This window comes from Sus scrofa, chromosome 7 (genome assembly GCF_000003025.6).
Source record: "Sus scrofa isolate TJ Tabasco breed Duroc chromosome 7, Sscrofa11.1, whole genome shotgun sequence".
In the NCBI taxonomy this organism is placed as follows: domain Eukaryota; kingdom Metazoa; phylum Chordata; class Mammalia; order Artiodactyla; family Suidae; genus Sus; species Sus scrofa.
Window position 1 is genome coordinate 30,341,729 of NC_010449.5, and position 25,041 is coordinate 30,366,769.

Consider the following 25,041-nt stretch of genomic DNA (forward strand, 5'->3'; position numbering starts at 1 on the left):
GGGAGACTGGGCTGCAGCGAGATAATCCCAAAGTTTGCATTTACACTCTGAGAATGAAGAGCAATCAACATTAGAGAACGTGCTGGTGGTGGGCCACCTTTCGAATGGCCCACGATGGTCTGACAAGAGCCAGTGGAGTTTCTGGAAATCCAGACCCCAAGCAGAGGTGGCTTCCTGATTCACTTGCACCAGCATTCAGAAGCTCATAGGCTCATTACACACACTAAATCCGGCAAAACAAAGGATCCTTTGATAGAGGAAGGAAACTCATCATAGGATAAAGGAATCAGAATTTCGGGAGGAGAGGGCGCCCTGAGCAGCTGATAGGCAATTTGCCCTGTGGCAGAATGAAGTCATCAGGTTGTCACTGTTCAGCAACCCACTTTCTGCTTATTTTTGGCCACCTGCACAGGCAGCTGGTTCACTAACCAGATAACTTGGTTTGACATTTATCATCATATAAATGAGCCAACTGTCATCCAGGCACATACACTTCAGTCTCCTGTGAGTTAAACTCATGCGAATCTTGCCCTGGTCCATGGACCACTAGGTTTCTTGGCCCCTGGTGGTGCACAGTGGGGTCCCCAGAGGTCAGCTGCCCTGGGTGGATGAACACGTTCATCTGAGTGTGATACCCCTTTTATTCTTGCCTCTCTAGCCTTCTCTTCATCCCCAGGCCTACTCCTTGAGTCTGCATGGCTGGCATCACGAGCTTCCAGAAGGCTCCTTTCTAACCTCCCCTGCTGCCTCCTCTCCAAACACAGCGATTTTCCATGATGGCCTTGCTCCAGAACACGTCACATGTACGCAGCCAAACTCTCTGGCTTGGCTTGTGGGGTTTTCCACAATTTGGCCTCATCTTGCTTTATTTTTCCTCCAGCCCATAATGCTTGTCATCCACCTCTGGCCTGGGGGAAACAGCTCACTCAGTGTTGCTCTCCCTCTCCTGCCTGTTCTCTGCCTGCAAGTCCTACCAGTGTACAACTTTAAAATGCCACTCCAGGGAGAGTTCCCTGGTGGTCTAGTGGTTAGGATTTGGCACTGTCACAATTGCCACCCAGGTTCAATCCTATTCTGGGAACTGAGATCCCACATCAAGCTGCTACGTGCTGTGGCCAAAAAGGCAAAAACAAAACAAACCAAACCCACCACCAACACTGTCCCAGCCCTTCATGGCTCTACCACATCTAACTCCTGTTTCTACACAGGGGAGCAACCTCTTGTGCTCCTTGTTGTCTTGGGTGTGGCCCACCTTTGTTTCCCCAGCACTGGGCATCTGCTGAGGGCTCCCTGGCACCTGGCGGCGGTGCTGACCAGAGGAAACGACACTGACCCTCACTGTCTGCCTGCTGCACTTCATTCCTCACTTGAATTCCCTCAACAGTAAATCTTCTGTGGGGCCACCTCTGACCTCTGTGGTAATCCCAAGAACCCAGCAGGGAGTGGGGGTAAAATCAAAAGAAGGCTAGTGAGAAGGACTCGAGGAAAACTTTTAGAAAGAAGAGACCAGACACTGAGCAGGAATGTGTGTGCAATACTGGTTTTTATTGGTTGGCACAAAATTACAGCCTACAATGCAATGCCCTCCCTCCCACACAGCTCCACTGGAGGGACGCCGACGCACACAGAGAGGACGAGCACACTCACGGGTGTAAGCATTTGTTTTTACAAAAAGGTGGGGTATGAGGTGGTGGAATTGCAGGCGGAGTACCAAAGCTCCACGTGGTCTACAGGCGAGGGCTCTGTCCTCTACTGCTGGCACCCGGGGCGGGGGGGGGGGGGTTGGTGAGGGGAATGGTTACATTATCGCTGGCGTGTTACGGAAGGGGGAAATGGGACGCGCATCTGTTGTGCACGTCTCGGACCCAAACCTGGACCTTCTTTCCAGCCCTCCTCCTCCACAGCCTGCCTGTGCCACAGGAAGAGGTGTGAAGGGAACCTAAGCACACAAGAATATTCTCCTCGGGACAGGGACACGGGAACACTTTCCTTCTACCTCCTCTGAACCAACTCTGCCCCCATCAGCACCTAAGAGCCCCGGGCAGGCCTTCCTTACGAGCGCTTTGGAGATGACGGGGAGAAGCCAGGCCTGCGCAGAAGGCTTTGAGTGGGCAGGCAGGACAGTGTATTTCCCACACAATACCAAGCAGGGTTGTTTCGGAAATTGAAAAATGGAAAACAAGACCACGCACCCATGGGCTGCAAGACCCTAGTCCTGGAGGGGCTCTGGACTGCAGGAGGGGTGGCATTATTCCAAACCCTGGCTGCATGACACAGTACCAGGGTCTAGGAGGTTAAAGGACCACCACCAACCCCTCTTGCCACACAAACGCCATTCCCTGGAGTCGCCAGTTTTGTTGAGCTCATTCGGAGTTGTTTCTGCCATGCTCGCTCTCCAAGGATGTGCGTATTCAGCCCACTGGCTGTTCCATTTTCTACCCTTTCTACAAATATAAAGCGCCTTGTCTAAACTGGTGACAGCACCTCATTCTGCAGAACAGCCACCAAGGAATGACGTGATGGTGGAAAGGCTGAGCTGTTAGCTTTTCGGAGTGGTCCTGATGGAAGCGGACAGCAGCAGAGCTCTGGTGGGATCACAACAGTCTAGTCTGAGTCTGTGAGGTCCCCAGGGGACTGGTCCCAGGTGTGCGAGCCCCTGGCTCTCGGTCTCAGTTCTGGAGACTTGGTCACTTAAGCCCGAGCTAAAAATGTATGAGCATGAGGGGCAAGGTGCAAAGACGTCTGTCCTTCAGAACAAGGTAAACTCAATTCATCTTGGCTCCTTTGCCTCCATCCAAAGGGTTCCCTGGAAATACCTGTTGACCTTGGCCAAAGGGAGACTGCATCTGGGCAACACACTTCAAACAGGGGAGGAGGAACATCAGGTTCAGACTGGTCCCAGGCCTTTCTGATGCTGATGAGCGATGAGTGGAGTGGAAGTGATCACAGCGAGCAAAGCCCTCAGATGAGCCTTATGCTGTTTGGAGACCACACCCTGCAGCTCAGCAGACAGAGCTGGGACCTCGCTGTTTCCTCAGAGCCCACCCCGACCAAGGCCACTGGATAGGATGGGAGAGAGGTCCTTGAAACAGACTGGGCTCCTTACACAAGTTGCCACTAGTGGGCTTCCATTTCCTCTCTCTTGACGCTGACACACTTGGGCAGGTCGAGACACCTGCTCGATCTACCTTTACAACAGTTCCCAACGTCCTCAAATGCTCCCGATTGCATTAAACACATGGCAGACTGGCAGCTATCTTTCTTCAGAGGCACTAACTGAAATTTTACGTATTCTAATCACCAGGTTTTTCTTCAATCATCAGCCAGTTTGAATGCTTTCAGACCACGAAATAAAAAGACCTGACATTTATAAAACTGCACCACACACTCTTCCTCTTTCACAAGAGAGCGGACCAACTATTTTTCTAACTACAAAACACAACACTATGCTCCTGCAGGGCCCCGGACTTCCTCATGCATCTGTGTCCTGCCTGTGCAGCATGTCTAGGCCCATGCAGGGTGAGTGAAAGAGTGAGGTCTTCAGAGGTTAAACAAAACATCTGAAGCAAACTGGATTTTGGAGAGAGCTGCCTTGGATTCTGAGCAAAAAGTACCCTCATCATATGGGAGGAGGCAGAAGGCAGGGTTGTGTCTGCGCCCCGTGGCTTAGATGCTCGCCGCTCCCCTCCAAATCCTTCCTGTCCTCGCGGCCCTCCCCTCCCCCAGCGTGTGGAAGCTCTCTAGGACCTAACGTCCACCTGCCCCCATGGAGGCTCAATGTGGGGCAGGTCTGTCCACTCCGGTTCTGAGGTCCTGATAATCAGCCTCTATCTTCTCTGGAAAAAGTCCTATCTGTTATGTAGCCGGAAACGAGGAACCAAACTAGGTGTTTTCTTTGGATCATTTATTAGTGATATATTTTCTCCACAACGAACAGATACAAAACAGACCAAGGTTTAACCCTGAAATGCTGTTTGTTTGTTTTTTTTTTTCAGTGGGACAGTAATGAGGTGAAAGAGGATACCTATCTTCTATTGCAGCTTTAGGTTAGTATTTTCAATCTAGCACAAAAGTGTTCAGAAAGATAGGCTTACTTCTCGTACGGATTTATGGTCAATCTTAACTGGAAAAATGATTTCCTTAAGGTGAGGCACCCCACCCTACACTATGAAGAGGGGAGTACAGTCTCAAGGTCCAGTATTGAGATTGAGGCAGCTTGCTTTTCTCCTAAGGAGTTCCAAAGACTTTTAAGATTTTGATCTTAATGCCCGATTGGGACCTCAAACTCAGAAGAGCGATTTCACTGTATCGTTAAAATATTCTCTGAAAGGTGCACCCCACAGATGGTAAGCAATTTAGTTGGTAATTGTTCCAGAACCCAAATTTATGTTTCCCAATTCATAGATTAACAGAAACTTCACATCTGGCCTGGCTGCAGTGGGGAAAGGATGGGTAGCAGAGCAAAATGGTGATGAACCTGGAAAATGACAATGCTGCTGTTTCTGTATCTTTTAAAGCCCATCTTCAGGGGTTTAAATGCCTTTTTTGGTGTTCCAGTGGCCACTGTTTGGGGTTAGAATTGGGAATGTAAAGCAAAGGAAACCTAGAGTATTTAATTAAACAACTCATTGCTGGCGGAACAGAAGCAATGACTTGCCACCTTCTAGATATTAATCTTGCTTTTCCAGCCAAAAGCACTTCCTTCTCCAGCAGAGTCCCCCCTGGTGTGCTGACTTGTGAATTAAAGTGGCTTCCCTTTTCACTCCCCTAGCCAAATGGATGGGCTCATTTTCTAAGACAATCTCAAGCTCACCAAACCATCACTATAAACAAAGCTTTAGGGGAGAGAGATGCCTTTTCATCTGGAAAGCTTCATACTGCAGGGACAGAGAAAACCAGATCATGTGACGGCCAGCCTCTGCTCAAGGGATCTGTTCAAAGCAACACCAAATGGGATATTCTCCTCTCTCTAATTTTTAAGGGCACTAAGAGAATTGATTAACCTGAAGGTGAGAGGTATCATTTTTTCAGATGTCCTGATTAGGCTTCTCATATCCCTGAAAGGTTATCAGCTAAAGCAAAAATATTGTCAAAATGTGAAGCTGCCTTTTCAGAGGCCAGAGTCCTTTCAGAGGCTTCTGGCCTCCAAAGAAGAGTCTGCCTAAGCTCTCCAGGTTCCCAGGACCCCTGGTGACCTCAGTCAACCTGATGCAGTATCTTCTAACGAACTGCAATCAGTGGATAGCACTTCACGGTTACCTGAAGAAAGCAAATGTCTTACTGCTTTAGGTAACAAACAAGGTGACATGGAAAACACAGCTCTCCTGGAAGGTGGGGTCTCCGTCACCAGGCTCACTCCAAAGCACCGAGGCTGACTCTGGGGTGCTTTCTCCCATATTCCAGTTGAGGTGGGTGCCCTGATGACCAAGGCTAAGGCCACACTGCCAGCTGCACAGCCTTAGGGAGATAGGCTCCATCCTAGCCGGGCTCAGAAAAAACGACTGCCACCCTGCTGGACACTATGAACCACAAGGCCTCAGGTCTGACTTGGAATCTTCAAGAATGAGAACTAGAAGAGGCATTTGCATTATCTAATCATCATCAAATAATCTCTCCCCAGGGCTGCTTGGGTTGACTGTCTTGCATGTCTCCTATTTTTTTGTGAAATGCGGATGGGACCAGGATGAAGCTGTATTATCAGTCATAGCTAACTCTCATTTCTCTTAAAGCAAAAATTCATCCTACTATGGAGATTTCTCCAGGTATTTCTTCTAATTCTAAATCTACTCTCAACTCAACCAGGTCGGGCTTAGAGAATAATTCAGAAATCTAAAAATCATAAAGTCGTGGCAAAAATCACATTGTGGTTATCAAATCCTTCTTTTAAACTAAACTAAAAAAAAAGTGGCTCAGGCTAAGCTCTTTTAAAAAAAAAGATCAAAGTAGGGAGGCAACAAAGGTATTAACGCACAGCACTGAGACGGAAATGACAAATACATTAAGTTCAATGTGTGAAAAGCACACTCAGGTGCAACAGAAGACTGATGACTCGCTGGTGCAAGAGGTTTAGAATAAACCCCTGCACAGGGTATGGGAGGAGGAGAAAAGGGAGGGTGAAGGAGCAAGCAAAGTTCCATTGGGAACTTTTTCCTTCTAGAATTCTGAAAACAAAACGTGACCTTTTTTCTTCTAAGCAAGTCTAAGAGATTTTTACATGGGCCAACTCCTAATACCAAAACAGAGAACAGTTCTCTGCCATGAAGGAAGCTGACTATGTGGCAACGCGTGTGCAAAACTTCAAGCACTCTCTGAGGGCGGTGACCCGCTCTGCTCCCCGGAGGCCACGGGTAGTAGCAAGGCCTCAAGTGCCTCACTTTGCACAGGACTCGCAATGCAGCGCAGAGGGCAGAGGTCCTGCCGCCAGGCCAGCGTCCAGGCCTTCCTCAGCCTCCCAGGGGGTGATACTCCCACCCTCTTTGATCCCTCCAGATGGCCTCGGCTCAGACTCAGTGAGGGAACTCTCCGAGCAGGGCACAAAACAATCCATTCATTAACTTTTCCATCCGGTTATGTCTGCTATGAGAAAAATCAAGACTCCTGTGTCACGGACTGCACTGTTCTGAGAGCCTACCTAAAGATCTAAACCCTTGGAGCCCTTACCCACCCCCCACCTCCCAGTCCTGGTCCAACAAAAACAAAAACAAAAACAAAACAAAAAAAAACAAACAAAAAAAAAGAAAGGCATGATCTCACTAGTGTTTCCCAAAGGGCTGTAATTTATAAACTAAAAACAAATTTTAATTAAAAAAGAAATCCACAGCTCTCTTTCTCTATCCTGAGTATGGTGCACTTTGAAGGACACTCCGGTAACAACCAAGAATCTACGACATGCAAATTCACTGTGGGAAAGACTTTATATCTGCCCTGAACACAGGAACCTGCTTCTGTCAAGCCCAAATAAAATGAGTACTTACAGGATTAATGGCAAATCAGTGTCACTGGAATATTCTGCAAGCAGGGTAAACTTTGTGCTTTCTTTTGTCTCTCCTCACTCTCTCCAGGGGAGAGAGAAAGGTTGCTGCAATCACGGGTCTAAGCAATCTACCCCGGAAAGTGGTGCCTGCTACGCCAGTAAAGACAGCCATGGTGTTTATGGTGCCAGGGAGGGAAAACACCAACCCCTGCTCCTCAGGATCCCAGTGCAACAGAAAACAGCACCAGTTTCAACAATTCTAGTGTTGGACAAAGCCTTCTTTTGTCAGTTAGGAAAGCATCAGCACAATCTCTCCAGTAACCGCATTAATGGGATCCATTCACGTCACTAAAAAATACTTCTTGGCACAGTTCACTTTCCTGACCCAAAGACGCCAACAACAATCCAAACTGGATTCTGTAGGGTGGTATACTGTTACACCAGCCCAGTGAAAACATCTTCAGATCATTAAAAAAATGCACAAACTATTATTAACACTGCAATTCCTATTTCAGGACCACTGACTATTTTCCTGCAAAGCACTTTCAATCCATATCACAAAGGAAGAATTTATTTGGAAGAATGTGTTTTTGGGGATTGCATTTAGTGCTCAGTTGAATTTATTTTATTTTCTTCTTTATTTGGCCAGAACCTCAGAATGCCCTACATCAGGTAATAAGCAGCAGTGTGTTCGTTTTAAAGTAGGACATGGGAACAGTGAGCTGGCCTTTAGACTCAAATCCCATGGTGCTATCTATCCACTGGGACCCTTCCTTGGGAGCAAAATTTCATTCCCAGAGGTAGAGCGGTGTCCTAAGGAAACTGCTGGCCCTGTTTCTGGCTCCGTGTTTCAAGACTAGGAAAGAAGATGCAAACTGAGAGCAGAGAGCAAAAATTAAAAAGTTCATCGACTGATGTCCCCCAAAATGCTGAACGTTAAATGACACAGGCCTACCACATACATACATTTTAGTGGGAGGGAAGAGCAAAAGGTTTTCAAAGTCTGAGTATTTATTAGAATTTTTAAATAAAGAGAACTACGATTTTAATTTCACATCTTGGCTATGTTCTGACAAAGGAGGTGCCACTAAGAGTATAGCAACAAACTCCTGTCCCCAGCCAGGGACCGATCAGTGCCCCCCTCCCGCACCCGCCCCACCCCAAGACCCTTTTCTGCATATTTTTCAACTAAACAACACAACTGGCAAATGAAACCAGCATCAAACCTGTAGCAAAAACCAACAAGACAGTCTGCAGTGAGCCAATGCACTATGTAGCTGTTCTGGAAAGGGATTAAGCCTCCTCCCATACCACTTCTCAGTGGAGGACGGACCTTTCACATCCCAGGGGGGAGACAAATTTACTATTTCTGAGCATGCTCCATGGTGCAATTACAAGTGTTGTATACCTGACAAAGGCAAGCAAAGACCTGAATTCTCCTCCTGTGTACTCCTTAGGAACTTAACACGGTTACTCAGAATGCGGACGGGACTGCACAGCTGCACTCACCAGGTACAGCCGGATGCTTCGGAGCACAAGGACAACATCCAGTTCAGCACGATGTAAGGCATGTATGTACAAGGAGAGAGGCCGCTGTCAGCGGTAAGTAGCATTATGGAAAAAATTCCAAACCAGCAGGATAGAAACAGTGCTCGATGCTCCAGTTTTTTAGATAGTAATTCCAAGAATCCAGTTCAAATCCCTATGGTTAACACGTAGGGAGGAATACAATTTCTATCATTGTTTCTCCAGATCTGAGCTGAGGCTTCGGAATAAAAAAGAAAATGGGTTTCTTCCTGTTTCTTTCTTGGCGTGGAAACAGCGTCGGGAAGAGAAGGCCATGAGTCCTGGGAGCACCTACATGAAGGTAGCGAAGCTCTCCCTGCACCCACATAACTACGGCCAAGGCCGGGGGAAAAACAGAGGGCGGGGAAACTCACCTAGCCACTAGCATCAAAAACAAAAAAGGTGAATTAATTGTGAGGCTCTCCAGAAACACCCCAAATGTAAAAAACAAAACCTTTAAGAAGTAAACAGTTAAATTCCCTTCCTACAAGCCATTTATTTACATATTATATGCCCAGTATATAATGTGTAGATAAATGTATCCTGCAGTGAAAGTGACCAACCTACCAGACTTAAGAGCACATTATAGGACAAATTCTTGAAAGGTTTCATCTCATATTGGTATCTTTTAATAAAAAAAAAAAAAAAAAATTAAAAATCAAAGAAAAATATCTGGCCAGGATTGGAATGAGGCAAACAGGAACACTTCAGAATCCAAGGCAGAAGGAAGGCTGTTTGCCTCTTCAGAGGATTGAAGGGGTGTGGAAAGGGAGACAGATCATGCACAAAAGTACTTACAAATTACATACCCAACCCCCACCCCCTCAATAAAAAGAGAAGAAAAAGCCCGATCACTTAACACCAAACAGCAACGTTATCAATAAACCCTTTCTCTGCTGCCCATCATGCCTTATTTGAAAGAGGAGGCCTGTGAGGAGAGGTGAAAAGAGCAAGGGTGAGAGGGAAGATCTGCACTTCAGTCTAGTTTCCAATTTCCATTTCTCTTACAGGAAGTCTTCAGTCATCTAATGCCTGGCATCGAGCTCTGAGCAGACACTGAGTACGTGGTGGCCACGACCGGGGTGCCGTTGTTGGCTGAGTAGCCTTGCCTCAACGTTTCAAAATACGACGCCTGCACCGGTTTGTGATACTGCAACACTTTTATGGCATCTTCTATTTTAAACCATTCCCTCTTCCTTCCTGTGGAGGCAGCGAGAAAAAGAAGTTAGTACAAAAGGGAAGCAGTGAGGGAGTTCCCCTTGTGGCACAGCGGAAACGAACCTGACTAGCATCCATGAGGTCTTGGGTTTGATCCCTGGACTTGCTCAGCAGGTCGGGCATCAAGAGTTGCTGTGAGCTGTGGTGTAGGTCACAGATGCCGCTCAGATGCCGGATCCCATGTTGCTGTGGCTGTGGTGTAGGCCAGCAGCTGTAGCTCCAATTTGACCCTTTGCCTGGGAACTTCCATATGCCGAGGGCGTGGCCCTATTTAAGGAAGGGAAAAAAAAAAAAAAAAAAAAAAAAGAAGGGAAGTAGTAAAAGGGTTCTGATCTGATAACACCCCCCCCCCGCCCCCCGCTTTTTAAGGCCACACTCTGCATGCGGAGGTTCCCAGGCTGGGAGTCTAATGAGAGCTACAGCTGCTAGCCTACACCACAGCCACAGCAACTTGGGATCTGAGCCGCATTTGCGACCTATACCACAGCTCATGGCAACACCGGATCCTTAACCCACTGAGCGAGGCCAGGGTTCAAACCTGTGTCCTCATGGATGCTAGTCAGGTTTGCTAACAGCTGAACCACTATGGGAACTCCTCTCTTTTTGATTTTATTTTTATTATTATTTTGTCTTTTTGTCTTTTTAGGGCCACACCTGCAACATGTGGAGGTTCCCAGGCTAGGAGTCGAATAAGAGCTGTAACTGCTGACCTACACCACAGCCACAGCAATGTCAGATCCGAGCTGCATCTTCGACCCACACCACGGCTCACAGCAACACCAGGTCCTCAACCCACTGATCAAGGTCAGAGATGGAACCCGCAACCTCACGGTTCCTAGTCGGATTCATTTCCACTGCACCATGATGGGAACTTCCTCGACTTTAAATTGAAGTATAACTGACCAACAACACTGTTAATTCTAGGTGTATAACATAATGATTTGATATTTCTCTAAATTACAAAATGATCACTATGATTAACATTTAAAAAATATGCATTATAAATACATTTTTCCTTATGTTCTTTTCTTACAAGAGTGATGCAAGCACAGTTTTTTTTTTTTTTTTTTTTTTTTTGGTCTGTTTAGGGCCACACCACAGCTTATGGAAGTTCCCAGGCTAAGGGCCGAATCGGAGCTGCAGCTGCTGGCCTACACCACAGCCACAGCAATATGGGATCCGAGCCGCCTCTGCAACCTACACCACAGTTCATGCAACACCAGATCCTTAACCCACTGAGCGAGGCCAGGCATCAAACCTGCATCCTCATGAATACTAGTCAGATTCATTCCCGCTGAGCCACGACAGGAACTCCTATTTTCCAGTATATTTAAAAAATGTTTTTCAAACGTATGCTTTAAAATCCTTTATTATTTTTTCTCTTACAAAAGTAATAAAAGAACATAGGTTAAAATTGAGAAAACAGGGAAAAAAGGTGTAAAGAATAAGATAATTACCTGTAATCTTATAAACCAGAATACCTTAGTGTATTTGCCTTTCTTTCATTTTACTTGAAGACACAGTAAATCAACAACTATGACTAGGATCATGCTGTAAGGTGCTCCACATCCTCGGAGGCTCTGCTGATGGAGTGTTGGTGCCCGAAACATGGACACTGAAGCCAATATGCTGGGCTCCGATCATATCACTAGATCTAATGAACTGTGTAGCTTTGGGCAAGTTACTGAACCTCTCTGTGCTTCACTTTCCTCATCTAAAAATAGAGATAATTATTTCTATCTTGTGAGATAGGACCTATCTCACAGAACTGTTGTGAGAGCTAATATGTAAAGCATTTGAGGAGTTCCCGTCGTGGCGCAGCAGAAATGAATCTGACTAGGAACCATGAGGTTGCGGTTCGATCCCTGGCCTTGCTCAGAGGGTTAAGGATCTGGCGTTGCTGTGAGCTGTGGTGTAGGTGGCAGACGTGGCTCGGATCCTGCGTTGTTGTGCAGCTGTAGCTCTGACTGGACCCCTAGCCTAGAAACCTCCATATGCTGCGGGTGCAGCCCTAAAAATAAATAAAGAAAGCAAGCAAGCATTTGAATAACACCAGGCACAGAGTACAAGCTGTAAGAGTTTGCTTTATTATTATTACTGTTATTGCTTCTTTTCTCCTTCACACTGTTCCTCAGGCATTTTCTATGTTGTGAGAGTATGACATTTAATAGCTGCATTACATCATAATATCTAGCGTGGATGTTATGTCATTCACTTAACTATTTCCCTATCACTGGAAATCTATAGCCTGCAACTTTAGTTATTATTTTTTTTTAAAGCTCTCAGGGAAAGATCCCTAGAACTGAGATTATAAGAAAAAAACATCTGAACACTCTAGGGCTTGTACATAAACTGCCAAACTGCTTTCCAGAAAGGATCTCCAATCCTGACTGTGTGTGTTGAAATGTAGGTCTCACCACACTCCTGCCAGCCCTGTTAATTTTCATTTGTCATGGCCACTTCTTTCTTTCTTTCTTTCTTTCTTTCTTTTTTAGGGCTGCAGGTATGACATATGGAAGTTCCCAGGCTAGGGGTCCAACTGGAGCTACAGCTGCCAACCTACACCACAGCCACAGCAACACAGGATCCAAGCTACATCTGCGACTGATACCACATCTTATGGCAATGCCAATCCTTAACCCACTAAGCAAGGCCAGGGATCAAACCTGTATCCTCCTACTGGTAGTGATTGTTACTGCCACAACGGGAGCTCCCACTGTCATGGCCAATTAGTTATGTGAAAATCAATACCTCATCTTTGTTTCACTTCAAATTTCTATTCTGATGAGCTTTAAGTAACGTATATATAATTCTATACGCTGTCTTCATTCACCAACACAATTGCATAAGCTCTTTCCCATGGTATAGCGCTTTCATAAGTATGTATTTAATAGCTGCATAACATTCCATCAGGTAAATGGAACTTAGATCACTTATTTCGCTGAGATGTACATTTAGGACCCAATTTCTCATCTGAAAAAGGCTTATCTGAAGGAAGGCTCACAGGCTTATTCCCCATATTTTAGAATATTTCATTAGGGTCAATTCTCAGAAGTGGGAGTTCAGGCGAAAGGCTTGTTTGGATATTAAAAGAGTAATGGTACCTTAAAAATTAGTATCACAAGTGTGTGACTCCTGCCTGAAAGAGCACTCTGAGGACAGGACCATGCCACACTCATCTCTGTCACTTTTTCAGGCCCCAGTACCAGCTGTCAAGGAGTCTATTTTTAATACCCTCACTGAATTTATTTATACTTAAGCTTACTGCATTCTTAGCAAATACAAAGCAATTAAGAGCTGAAGGGCTAGGAAATAACCAGATCAACAGAGAGAGGCATGGTGGCAAAGCACATACTAACAATAAAGGGAGAGGTTGGGCAAGTGAATTACATCTGTCTGCCAATTTATAACATCAATTAAATATCACACCTTTCTAGAATATACTTTCCTTCAGAGCCAACAGATTAAACTATGAGCCAACCACTAAATCACAATTTCTGCCCAAAAGACAAAATATACATACCACATGTGATCCGAGATCAAAGAAAACAGCTCCTTGGGAGTTTCTGTCGTGGCTCAGCAGAAACGGATCTGACTAGTATCCAGGAGGATGCAGCTTCCACCCCTGGCCTTGCTCAGTGAGTTAGGATCTAGCGTTGCATAGGTGGTGGATGCGGCTCGGATCCCATGTAGGCTGGTGGCTACACCTTCAACTAGACTAGACCCCTAGCCTGGAGACTTCCACATGCCACGGGTGCAGCCCCTTCCAAAAAAGAAAAAGGCTCCTTGGGAGAAAGCTGGGTGCATCTGAGGGGTAAAATGAATACAGCTGGAAACTACTCCCACTGCTCTGTACCCGCTATGCAGCTCTGGAGGGATGGGCTATACCACCAGACCAAGAGTTTTCTCCAACAATATGAATAAGCATAACAAGGAACAGCCAAGGTTCTGCTCTCACTTGGGGTTGGTGGCCAGTGGGGAGCCCAGCATTGTGGAGGCCTTGAACAGTTTCTGCTCAGGAGGACCCAATTTATTATTTTTATTATTATTTGTCCTTTCTAGGGCCGCTCCTGCGGCATATACGGAGGTTCCCAGCCCAGGGGTCTACCTGGAGCTGTAGCTGCCGGCCTACACCAGAGCCACAGCAACGCCAGATCCGAGCCACATCTGTGACCTACACCACGGCAATGCCAGAACCTTAACCCACTGAGCTAGGCCAGGGATTGAACCTGTAACCTCATGGTTCCTAGTCAGATTCGTTAACCACTGAGCCACGATGGGAACGCCCCAATTTTTTTTTTTTTTTTTTTTGTCTTTTTGCCTTTTCTAGGGCCGCTCCCACGGCATATGGAGGTTCCCAGGCTAGGGGTCTAACCGGAGCTGTAGCCAGTGACCTACACCAGAGCCATCTGCGACCTATACCACAGCTCACGGCAATGACGGATTCTTAACCCACTGAGCAAGGGCAGGGATTGAACCAGCAACCTCATGGTTCCTAGTTGGATTCGTTAGCCACTGCGCCACAGCGGGAACTCCCTCCCCAATTTATTATTATATTTTTTGGCTGCACCCACAGCATGAGGAAGTTCCCGGGCCAGGGATCAAACCTGCACCACAGCAAGTGACCCGAGTCACTACAGTGACAACACCAGATCCTTACCCTGCTGTGCCACAAGAGAACTCCCCAATTTGGCTTTAGAAACTACAGGTCTTACTTTTATGGGCTGTTTTTCTAATTGTTGACTATGTTCCCAACTTTTAAAGACTTCAAAAGACCACCTTTCAGCAAGTTCAAACATGGATACCCTTCTGTCATGTCTTTTCTTTATCAGGCTCCCATCCATGGCTCTGGGTAATGGCTGTGTCATGGCAAGGGCTGGTTGCGGGGAGCTCTTTGGAGGTGATCTGGGGATGACTTACCGATGTTAACTGAATCTTCCCAGTCTTCCAGCACTTCCGTGACAATGAGCACATAGACATATGTTCTGTGCTTCCTTTCCTGGTTCTGAAGGGCAAAGAGAAAGGGACAGAGATGTTTTTCTTTAGAGAGCTGAGATTTCGTCAGTGGAACTCACTCTAATGCATGTGTCCAGAGAGCTTAGGACCAAGGACTCCTTCTACTGCTCTACAATCAGCTATGGAATAGTGCCAGCTGGCCTACTGAAAACACACCACACTTGAACTTGAGGGTGTGCTCTTTCGCTGGGCTTCTACGGTGAAGGCTTTACTCTTTTTTTTCTTCTCCTTCTCTAAAGTGCAACTTCTCAGGAAAACTGACAGAAGGATTCAGGACTGCTTCAGAAAAAGGCACCAAGTAAATTTAACTATCCAGAACACGGGAAGGAGAAAAGACTGGGTGGGCAAGGGCCCCGTCGATGCAGGCAAGCTGATCATCTCACACACCTCCTCTTTTCCTGCTAACCCTGCTCATCTCTAGTCTCTGACTTCTTACTTTCTACTCCTGTCTACATCCCTGTTCCCTCTTTTGTTATAGTTATACAGCTTTTATTTTTCCTCTGTTGCCCCTACACTTATCTACCCCTCCTCACATCTTTTTTTTTTTTTTTCTCCTCCCTTTTTTGGCTGCCCCGAGACATATGGAGTTCCTGGGCCAGGGATCAGATCCAAGCCTAAGTAGTGACCCAAAGTGCATCTGCAACGAAGGATCCTTAACCCACTGTGCCAGGCCTGGGATCGCACTTGCGTCCCAGCACTCCCAAGACGCCACCATTCCCATTGTGCCACAGCAGGAACTCCTACCCCTCCTCATATCTTAGGAGGAGAGAACGATAGGTAAGGATGGGAAAAATAATCCATACAAATAATTTTAGCCATTTTGAGGAGATTATGGGGTTTTTAAAAAAGAAAGCACGTTATTCTCTGCTGATGCTGCGATGTTTTGAAAACTGGGTGAAGATGGCATCTTTCCTAGACTGAGACTGAAATCAGAGTTCCGGTTGTGGCTCAGTGGTAACAAACCTGACTAGGATCCATGAGGACTCAGGTTTGGTCCCTGGCCTCACTCAGTGGGTTAAGGATTTGGCGTTGCCATGAGCTGTGGTGTAGGTCGCAGATGTGGCTCAAATCCTGCACTGCTGTGGCTGTGGTGTAGCTGCAGCTCCAACTGGACCTCTAGCCTGGGAACTTCCATATGCCGCAGGTGTGGCCCAGCACGAAGGAAGGAAGGCAAGAAGGAATAAAGGAAGAAAGGCAGACAGGCAGACAGACAGACAGGCTGACTGAAATGGACAATGTTTATGCTCCCCCTCCAAATCCGTATGCGGAAATCCTAACTCTTGAGGTAATGGTATCAGGAAGTGGGGCCTGTGGGAAGTGACTGAGTTATGACAGAAGATGCTCATAAAATGGAATTAGTGGTCTTACAAAAAAGACCTCAGAGACACTCTGCCGACAGGTGAGAAGACAGAGAGAAACAGCTGTCTATGAATCAGGAAGTGGGTCCTCACCAGACAATGAGTCTGCTGGCACCTTGATCCTGGACTTCCCATCTTTTAGAACTACAAGAAATCAACTTCTGTTGTTTATAAGCCACCTGGTTTCTGTGTTTTGACAAAAGCCTTAACAGACTAAGATGAAGATATATGTGGTTACTTAACATGATACCAATTGCACCAAAGATTTTTAACGGACTTACCTCAAAAATTCCAACTAATCTTCCCAATGTCCCTTTTACTCCAGCCTGAAAAGTAAAAACGAAAAATCATACATTTGTAGAACAGAAATAAAAAAACCACGAGGACACAGCTTGGGTGGGCTGGAGGTCTGTGGAGGTCACGCTAGTGTTTCCTGTGTCACAGACTGCTAGGAGCAGAGTACACTGGGGGGAGACAGAATTCCTTTCATCCCTTGTCTCTCTCACCACTGCAACCTGGCCAAGAGAGCAAGATAATCGAGGTCAGAGCCATGCCAAAGATTATTTTGAGGTATGAATTACTTCGCTCAATTACTCATTCATTCAACCAATATACACTGGCTGCCTAACTTGAGCCAGATAACAGGTGCAGGTGCCAGAGGATAGTAATGAACAGGCTAGAACACAAGGTACACGAGAGAAAGACCCTCACCTGACTGGTTCTTGGCTGTCTGCACACAGTATACCCAGAACGGAGTTCAGAACTCTGTAGGAGCTCAGTAAAGCGTAAGTCAACTAAAACATAAACCTGGCAAATTTCTGCTAAATGACAGTTTTTTTGGTTTTTTTTTTTTTTTTTTTTTTGGTCTTTTTTGGTATTTCTTGGGCACTGCCACGGCATATGGAGGTTCCCAGGCTAGGGGTCGAATCGGAGCTGTAGCTGCCAGCCTACGCCAGAGCCACAGCAACTCGGGATCCGAGCCACGTCTGCAACCTACACCACAGCTCATGGCAACGCCAGATCCTTAACCCACTGAGCAAGGACAGGGACCGAACCCGCAACCTCATGGTTCCTAGTCGGATTCATTAACCACTGCACCACAATGGGAACTCCTTAAATGACAGTTTTTATGACAGAAATGCATAGAGCATGTGATGGACAGAGAATGATGGGGAGAGGGGCAACTTTATACAGTGGCGAGGCCTCTGTAATATATACTCTGTATATTCCTTCAGCCCTTTGGTGTCTTTCTGATGCATTACAGGTGAATTTTTTTCTCCTCCCTCCCTCCCTCCTACCCCCTGACCATTTTTGGCTGCCCTGTGGCATATGGAGCTCCCCAGCCAGGGATGAGATCTGAGCCAGAGTTCCACCTAAGCCTCAGCTGTGGCAACGCCGGCTCCTTAACCCACTGTGCTGGCCCAGGGATCAAACCTGAGCCCCAGCGTTTCCAAGATGCTGCCAATCCTGTTGGGCCACAGCAGGAGCTCTGTTGAAATTTTCACTTCACTCCAATTTACCAATTTTCTTTTCAACCATATACACTCTGGAGTTACACATTCTTAGCCCACTTTATTTGATATTTTTCATCTCTACTTTTTCTTTACATATTTATTTCCATCATGTACACCTTTATTTCCATGATTTTTATTTGTCTTTTATTTTAATTAATTAATTTATTTATTCATTTAGTCTTTTGTCTTTTCAGGGCCTCGCCTGTGGCATGTGGAGGTTCCCAGGATAGGAGTCTAATCAGAGCTACAGCTGCTGGCCTACACCACAGCCACAGCAACGCCAGATCCGAGCTGCATCTGTGACCACAGCTCACGGCAATGCCGGATCCTTAACCCACTGAGCGAGGCCAGGGATCAAACCCAAAAACCTCATGGTTCCTAGTCGGATTAGTTAACCACTGTGCCACGATGGCAACTCCTATATGTATTCTAAAATAGAAGTTATTCCTTCATTTACTTCTTGAACATCTTGAACATATTTAAGTTCTTTGTCAGGCCATGCTATAAAATTAGACCAAAGTCAGGCCTTAAAAGGATAATTTAGGTTTGCTCCAAGGCAAACTGAGGAATAGTACAGCTAGAGCCCATCCTTTATTGAGCACTGCACCTGTGTCCTCTTCCTACCTGAAAGTCTCAGCTCCTGGTATCCTTTCCACTTGGCATGTGGACTGCCCCTTACTTCGAAGGCTCCAACCATCAGCTACCCAAGGCCACACAGGCCGCAACTTTCCTGTGCTATTCTGCAGCTCTGCTCTGTTTCGGCTCTCTGGAAGTATCCACCTTGTTTCTGAGTCAGGCTATGTCTTTTTTCTTTGTTTTTTAGGGCCACACCACTGGCACACGGAAGTTCCCAGGCTAGAGGCTGAATCAGAGCTGGAGCTGCTAGCCTACACCACAGCTCACGGCAATGCCAGATCCCCGACCTACCAAGTGAGGTCAGGGATCCAACCCGCATCCTCATGGATACAGTCGGATTTGTTTCCACTGAGGCACAATGGGAACTCCCAGAGTCAGGCTATGTCTTTTTAACCTTTGTCTTTTATGTATGTCTCTGCTAAGAGAAGATGGGCTGAGAAGCAAAGGAGAGTTCTCTGGAAGTGCTTGGAGGATGCAGGTACTCGTTTCCTCTTACTACTGCCACATTATTTTGTATAGTATGTTAAAAAAATAAGCCAAATATGCTTTCTAAAAACAGTAGGTGCTCAGTAAGTTTGTACAGAATGAACAAAAATTTTAGATAAGTACTCCAAAAGTTCTTTAGAAATACTTAATAGGAGTTCCCGTTGTGGCGCAGTGGTTAACGAATCCGACTAGGAACCATGAGGTTGTGGGTTCGGTCCCTGGCCTTGCTCAGTGGGTTAACGATCTGGCGTTGCCGTGAGCTGTGGTGTAGGTTGCAGACGCGGCTCAGATCCCGCGTTGCTGTGGCTCTGGCGTAGGCCAGTGGCTACAGCTCCAATTCAACCCCTAGCCTGGGAACTTCCATATGCCGCGGGAGCGGCCCAAAGAAATAGCAAAAAGACAAAAAAAAATAAATAAAATAAAATAAAATAAAATAAAATAAACTGGCTCAACCAAAAGGAAATTAAAAAAAAAAAAAAAGAAATACTTAATAGAGACAACAGATGCAATTTAAAGGTCTAGATTCCTGGGTGAGCTGTATTTTGAAATTAATTTTTGCTAATTATCTGTCAAGGAATTCTTTTTCTTGCCAACATACCTGTTTCTTTTCCCATTCTTTCCCCATCTATTCTTTCTTCATGTGGTTTTTGGGCTACTTGAATGGAAAGTCTACCTTTAGTTATTTACATTGTTTTACATTTTAAAAAATAATTGCACTCCACAGCCAGCTAAGACTAGCTAGATTGTACTTCATGAATTAACCAATGAAGCTGCCTGAACTAGTGGGACGAGCTGGCAGGCTGTCCTCATCTAGAAAAGCCAATTCCATACTCTGATCCAAAAACACTCAGATCAGCTCTTGAGATGGTGTCACTTGTGCTCCTGCCACAGGTCTCCACAGACAGGTCCTGGGCACAGAGCTGTCAGGCTTCTGTGGAGGGAGGCCTGGAGCAGGGGGAGGGAGAGGCACAAAGAATGATTTATAGAGGCTCACAGAAGACATCGTTTACATTTCTATACTGCACAGTGGAGGGGGTCTCTTCAGCAGGTATTGTTCAATTATTTATTTTTCTTAAGCCAAAAGTGCAGAAAAGGGAATAATCTCCAAATTTTAAGGGCATAAATAAACTCAATATTATGACAATACAACTTATTTAAAAATTTTGGCCACAACCATGGCATGTGGAAGTGCCTGGGCCAGGGACTGCACTCGCACCACAGCAGAGACCTGAGCCACAGCAGTGACAAACATCAGATCCTTAACGTGCTGAACCACCAGGAAACTCCTAAAACTTTTAATTACAGTGATTTCTTTCTTCCTCTTTTTTTTTTTGCTTTTTAGGGCCACACCCGAGGCATATGGAGGTTCCCAGGCTAGCATGTGAATCAGAGCTGCAGCTGCAGGACTACACCACAGCCACAGCAATGCCAGATCCAAGCTGTATATGTGACCTACACCACAGCACACAGCAACACTGGATCCTTAACCCACTGAGGGAGGCCAGGGATTGAACCTAAAATCTCATGGTTCCTAGTTGGATTGCTTCTGCTTCGCCAACACGGGAACTCCTAATTATAGTACTTCCTGCATCAATACCAACACATACCTGTGATGTACTGGGTATCAGAGGCAGCTTGGAAAATACAAAAGCATTTTTCTTAATTAAATAAATGCATTTGATTTATTTAGTGTAAGTCAAATAATACTGCCATCTGTACACTGAAACTCAGTGGCATTTATTTTTACTTCTTTTTTTTTTTTTTTTGTCTTTTTGCCTTTTCTAGGGCCACTCCCGCAGCACATGGAGGTTCCCAGGCTAGGGGTGTAATCAGAGCTGTAGCCGCCGGCCTATACCAGGGTCACAGCAACGCTGGATACGAGCCGCGTCTCTGGCCTACACCACAGCTCACGGCAACGCCAGATCCTTAACCCACTGAGCAAGGCCAGGGACCGAACCCACAACCTCATGGTTCCTAGTCGGATTCGTTAACCACTGTGCCACCATGGGAACTCCTACCTTCCCTTCTAATTAATCACTTCTAATCATTAATAGTTCTATTCTTTAATATTTCTTTCAAATTTTATTTTAATATTTGGGGGATCTACTTGGGGAGAATGCTAGAGTGATTTTACCAATGATTATCTATGGTAAAAAGCGAAAAGAAATTTACTACATTTATCAGTTTTTAAAATTGGGGTTTATGGGAGTTCTCTAGCAGCTTAGTGGGTTAAGGACCTGGTGTTGTCATTGTGGTTCAGGTCACTGTTGTGGCATGGGTTTGATCCCTGGCCTGGGAACTTCAGCATGCCATGGCCAAAATAAATAAATAGGAGTTCCCACTGTGGCATAGGGGGTTAAAAATCTGAATGCAGTGGCTTGGGTTGCTGCAAAGGCATGGGTTCAGTTCTTGGCCCAGTGCAGTGGGTAATGATAAATAAATAAGTTAAATTGGGCTTTAGTAATTTTCTTAGGAGTTTATTCCAGTAAGAAAGAAGATTTCAGTTCTTTAAAGCCACATTGCTGATAAGAGAAAGATTCCTCATAGGTAAATGTTCTCCAGGACAGAGTTCACTGTAACCATTTTTACTTTTTCACAATCTTCCACAGCCCAACTATGGTCTCCCAGCTCTGTCTCAAATGCTGCCACCAGCGACAGGAGAGATATTTTTATCTCTCACATGACTCTTGCACACAGGTTGGGGTAGGTGTCAGAGGCACAGCTGACAGATATTTGGCTCAGACATTTGGCAATAAGATTTGATTCAGGGTATATATAAATTCGGTCCATGGGGGTGCTGGCATAGACCTGTTTTTCTCAGAATCATACAAAAACAGTTACAATCAATCTGTATGGCAGAAGTCCCTACTCCAGAGACTTTATAAAATCCCATCTTAGTTGTAAGGATTCCAAATGATAATATCTACTGCCCTTCATTTGTCAATCATATGTAGGCGATTGATTTCTTTTTTCTTTTTTTGGCCTCTCCCACAACACATGGAAGTTCCTGGGCTGGGGATGGAACCTGGCCACTGCAGAGACAATGCCGGATCCCTAATCTGCTGTGCAGAAATTCTGGTGAATGCTTTCTTGAAATTCAAAGTATGAAATACAACATCAATTCTAACACTTGAGGTCTAGTTAGCAAAAATTATCTAAGCAATTGCCTACTTTTTTTTTTTTTGTCTTTTTGCTATTTCTTGGGCCGCTCCCGCGGCATATGGAGTTTCCCAGGCTAGGGGTCTAATCGGAGCTGTAGCCGCCGGCCTACGCCAGAGCCACAGCAACGCTGGATCCGAGCCGCGTCTGCAACCTACACCACAGTTCACCGCAACGCCGGATCGTTAACCCACTGAGCAAGGGCAGGGACCGAACCCGCAACCTCATGGTTCCCAGTCGGATTTGTTAACCACTGCGCCAGACGGGAACTCCATTGCCTACTTTTTTAAAAGAAAAAACCCACAAATGTCTTTTTTGCTTTTGAAGTGTTTTACTGAGATTGCCAAGTACTGACCTCTAGCAGACTCCTGGGGTGTGTACTCGCAGCCTCGGCAGAAGCACTGACTTGACGTACCCTAAAGTGATATCCCACCACAAAGAACCTGCGCTTTGTTACTTACTTAGGACGAGCATAACACAGATTATGCCCTTCTGAAACCAACTTTTCACACTAAGGTGGACACTGTGGCAGACACTGAGGGCGATCTAGCCCACAAGCTTTCTCCCTCCTGGCTACCTGAAGACCTAGATTTGTTCAGGTGAGGGCTATGGCACACCTGGATCTGCACAGGGAGTTCTGCTGCCCTCTGCAGTGACAGATTCAGGGGTGCTGTGTGACCCAACTCTGGGTCAATGGCTCCTGAGAGGATGTCTCTTGGAGGCTTCTGGGAAAGATTTCCCATATGATAAAAAGAGCTGCATAGAAAGACACCCTATCCCTGCTTGTCAGGTGGAGACCTGAAACTTGGAGCTGCTCATCATCTTGTGATCCTAAGGATAAGGCCAAGAGAATCAATGAGAAGCTGAACCAAGTCCTGACTGCTACGCTGCTGAAGCCATGGGGTAATGGCCAACCTCTAGACTATCTATGTGAGAAAAATAACCAGTGCTATGAAGCCATGTGCTGGTACCTGTATCTGAAAGCTCTCTGCTACTTGCCCTGATTTAAAAGGCAGCTCTATGCGCAAAACTGCTCATCCCCAAACAAAAACTCTGAATATCTGAGGGGGCTGTAGTATAAAAGTTTCCTCTACTAAAGCAATAAGCCCAGGCCCAAAAGCAGCTTGGCAACAACTCTCTAATGCCACTGTCTGTATGAGGCAACCCATGAACAAAAACTAGACAGTGTTCAATACAAGTTACTTTCTGGAATCCACCAAACTTAGCAATTATAGAAGGAAAGGATCACAGTGAAGACGGATGGATGTAGATAAGAAGATAGTCCAGTGAAATCCTATCCCAGGATTTTTTGTTTTTTCTTTTTTCTTTTTATGGGCACACCTGTGGTATAGGAGTCGAACCTGAGCTGCGGCCACAGCAACGTGGGATCCAAGCCACATCTGTGACCTACGCCATAGCTTGTGGCAATGCTGGATCCTTAACCCACTGAGCAAGGTCGGGGTTGAACCCACATCGTCACAGACACTATGTGAACCTGCTGAGCCATAACAGTAACTCCTTGTTTTATTTATTTTATTTTATTTTTTTTTTGTTGTTGTTGCTATTTCTTGGGCCGCTCCCGTGGCATATGGAGGTTCCCAGGCTAGGGGTTGAATCGGAGCTGTAGCCACCGGCCTACGCCAGAGCCACAGCAACGCGGGATCCGAGCCACGTCTGCAACCTACATCACAGCTCACGGCAACGCTGGATCGTTAACCCACTGAGCAAGGGCAGGGACCGAACCCGCAACCTCATGGTTCCTAGTCGGATTCGTTAACCACTGCGCCACGACGAGAACTCCCCTTGTTTTATTTTTTAAATGAAATATTTTAATATCACAAAAGTAAAGAAAATGATAAAATTCAGGTAGTCACTAGCCAGCTCTGTCAAATAGTTATGTATCATTTTGTGTCGTTTTTTTCCTTAAGAAATAAATCTACTAGTACAATGGAAGTCTCTCATGCACGCCCACCCTCTGCCAGCGGTCACCAACTACTCACTCCCTGCCCCCTTTTTTTGGCCACATTCATGGCATGCAGACATTTGGGGCCAGGGATTGAACCCCACACCACATCTACAATCTCAGCTAAAGCAGTGACAATGCCAGATCCTAACCTGTTGTGCCACTAGGGAACACTGCTACTCACCTCAATTTGGTGTTTATCATTTTCTTGTATGTTTTTACACTTCCACTAACTAGGTATATATCCACTAGTAACAGTATACAGTATTTCTTGCACATGTCTCTACTTGATTAAAAAAACATTATATGGGAGTTCCCGTCGTAGCTCAGTGGTTAACGAATCCAACTAGGAACCAAGAGGTTGCGGGTTCGATCCCTAGCCTTGCTCAGTGGGTTAAGGATCCGGCGTTGCCATGAGCTGTGGTGTAGGTTGCAGACGCAGCTTGGATCTGGTGTTGCTGTGGCTCTGGCGTAGACTGGCAGCAACAGCTCTGATTACACCCCTAGCCTGGGAACCTCCACATGCTGCAGGTGTGGCCCTAAAAAGACAAAAGACCAAAAAAAAAAAAAAAAAAAGATTAATTATACTTTCAACTTTTTCCTCAATATCATGTTTCTGAGTTTCGCTTATTATTGATACATGTGGTTTTAATTCATTCTAATTATTGATCAATAACCTTTTTTTTTGCTTTTTAGGGCCACACCCATGGCAAATGGAGGTTCCCAGGCTAGGGGTCTAATCAGAGCTACAGCTGGCAGCCTACACCACAGCTCACAGCAACATCCGGATTCTTAATCCACTGAGCAAGGCCAGGGATCGAACCCGCAATTTCATGGTTCCTAACTGGATTGGTTTCCATTGTGCCATGACAGGAACTCCCCCCCCTTTTTTTAAAGGCTATACGTGAGGCATTATGGGAGTTCCCAGCCTAGGGGTCAAGTCAGAGCTGCAGCTGCCAGACTTCACCACAGCCAAAGCCATACAGGATCCAAGCCTCGTCTGTGACCTACACCACAGCTCATGGCAACACTGGATCCTTAACCCACTGAGCGAAGCCAGTATTGAACTTGCATCCTCACGGACACTATGTTGGGTTCTTAACCTGCTAAGCTACAAGAGGAACTCCCAATAATCTATTTTAAGACTTTATC

The 25,041-nt window shown here is 45.8% G+C and overlaps 1 protein-coding gene across 1 annotated transcript in view; it reads right to left on the reverse strand.

The window, feature by feature from the left end:
* Positions 1,525 to 25,041, reverse strand: part of NUDT3 (nudix hydrolase 3) — a 78,767-nt gene continuing 55,250 nt past the window's right edge. The window contains 3 exon segments of the mRNA NM_001308410.2: positions 1,525 to 9,739; positions 14,678 to 14,762; positions 16,413 to 16,457. Coding sequence (NP_001295339.1) covers positions 9,561 to 9,739; positions 14,678 to 14,762; positions 16,413 to 16,457 — 309 coding nt within the window. The 3' untranslated portion in view covers positions 1,525 to 9,560.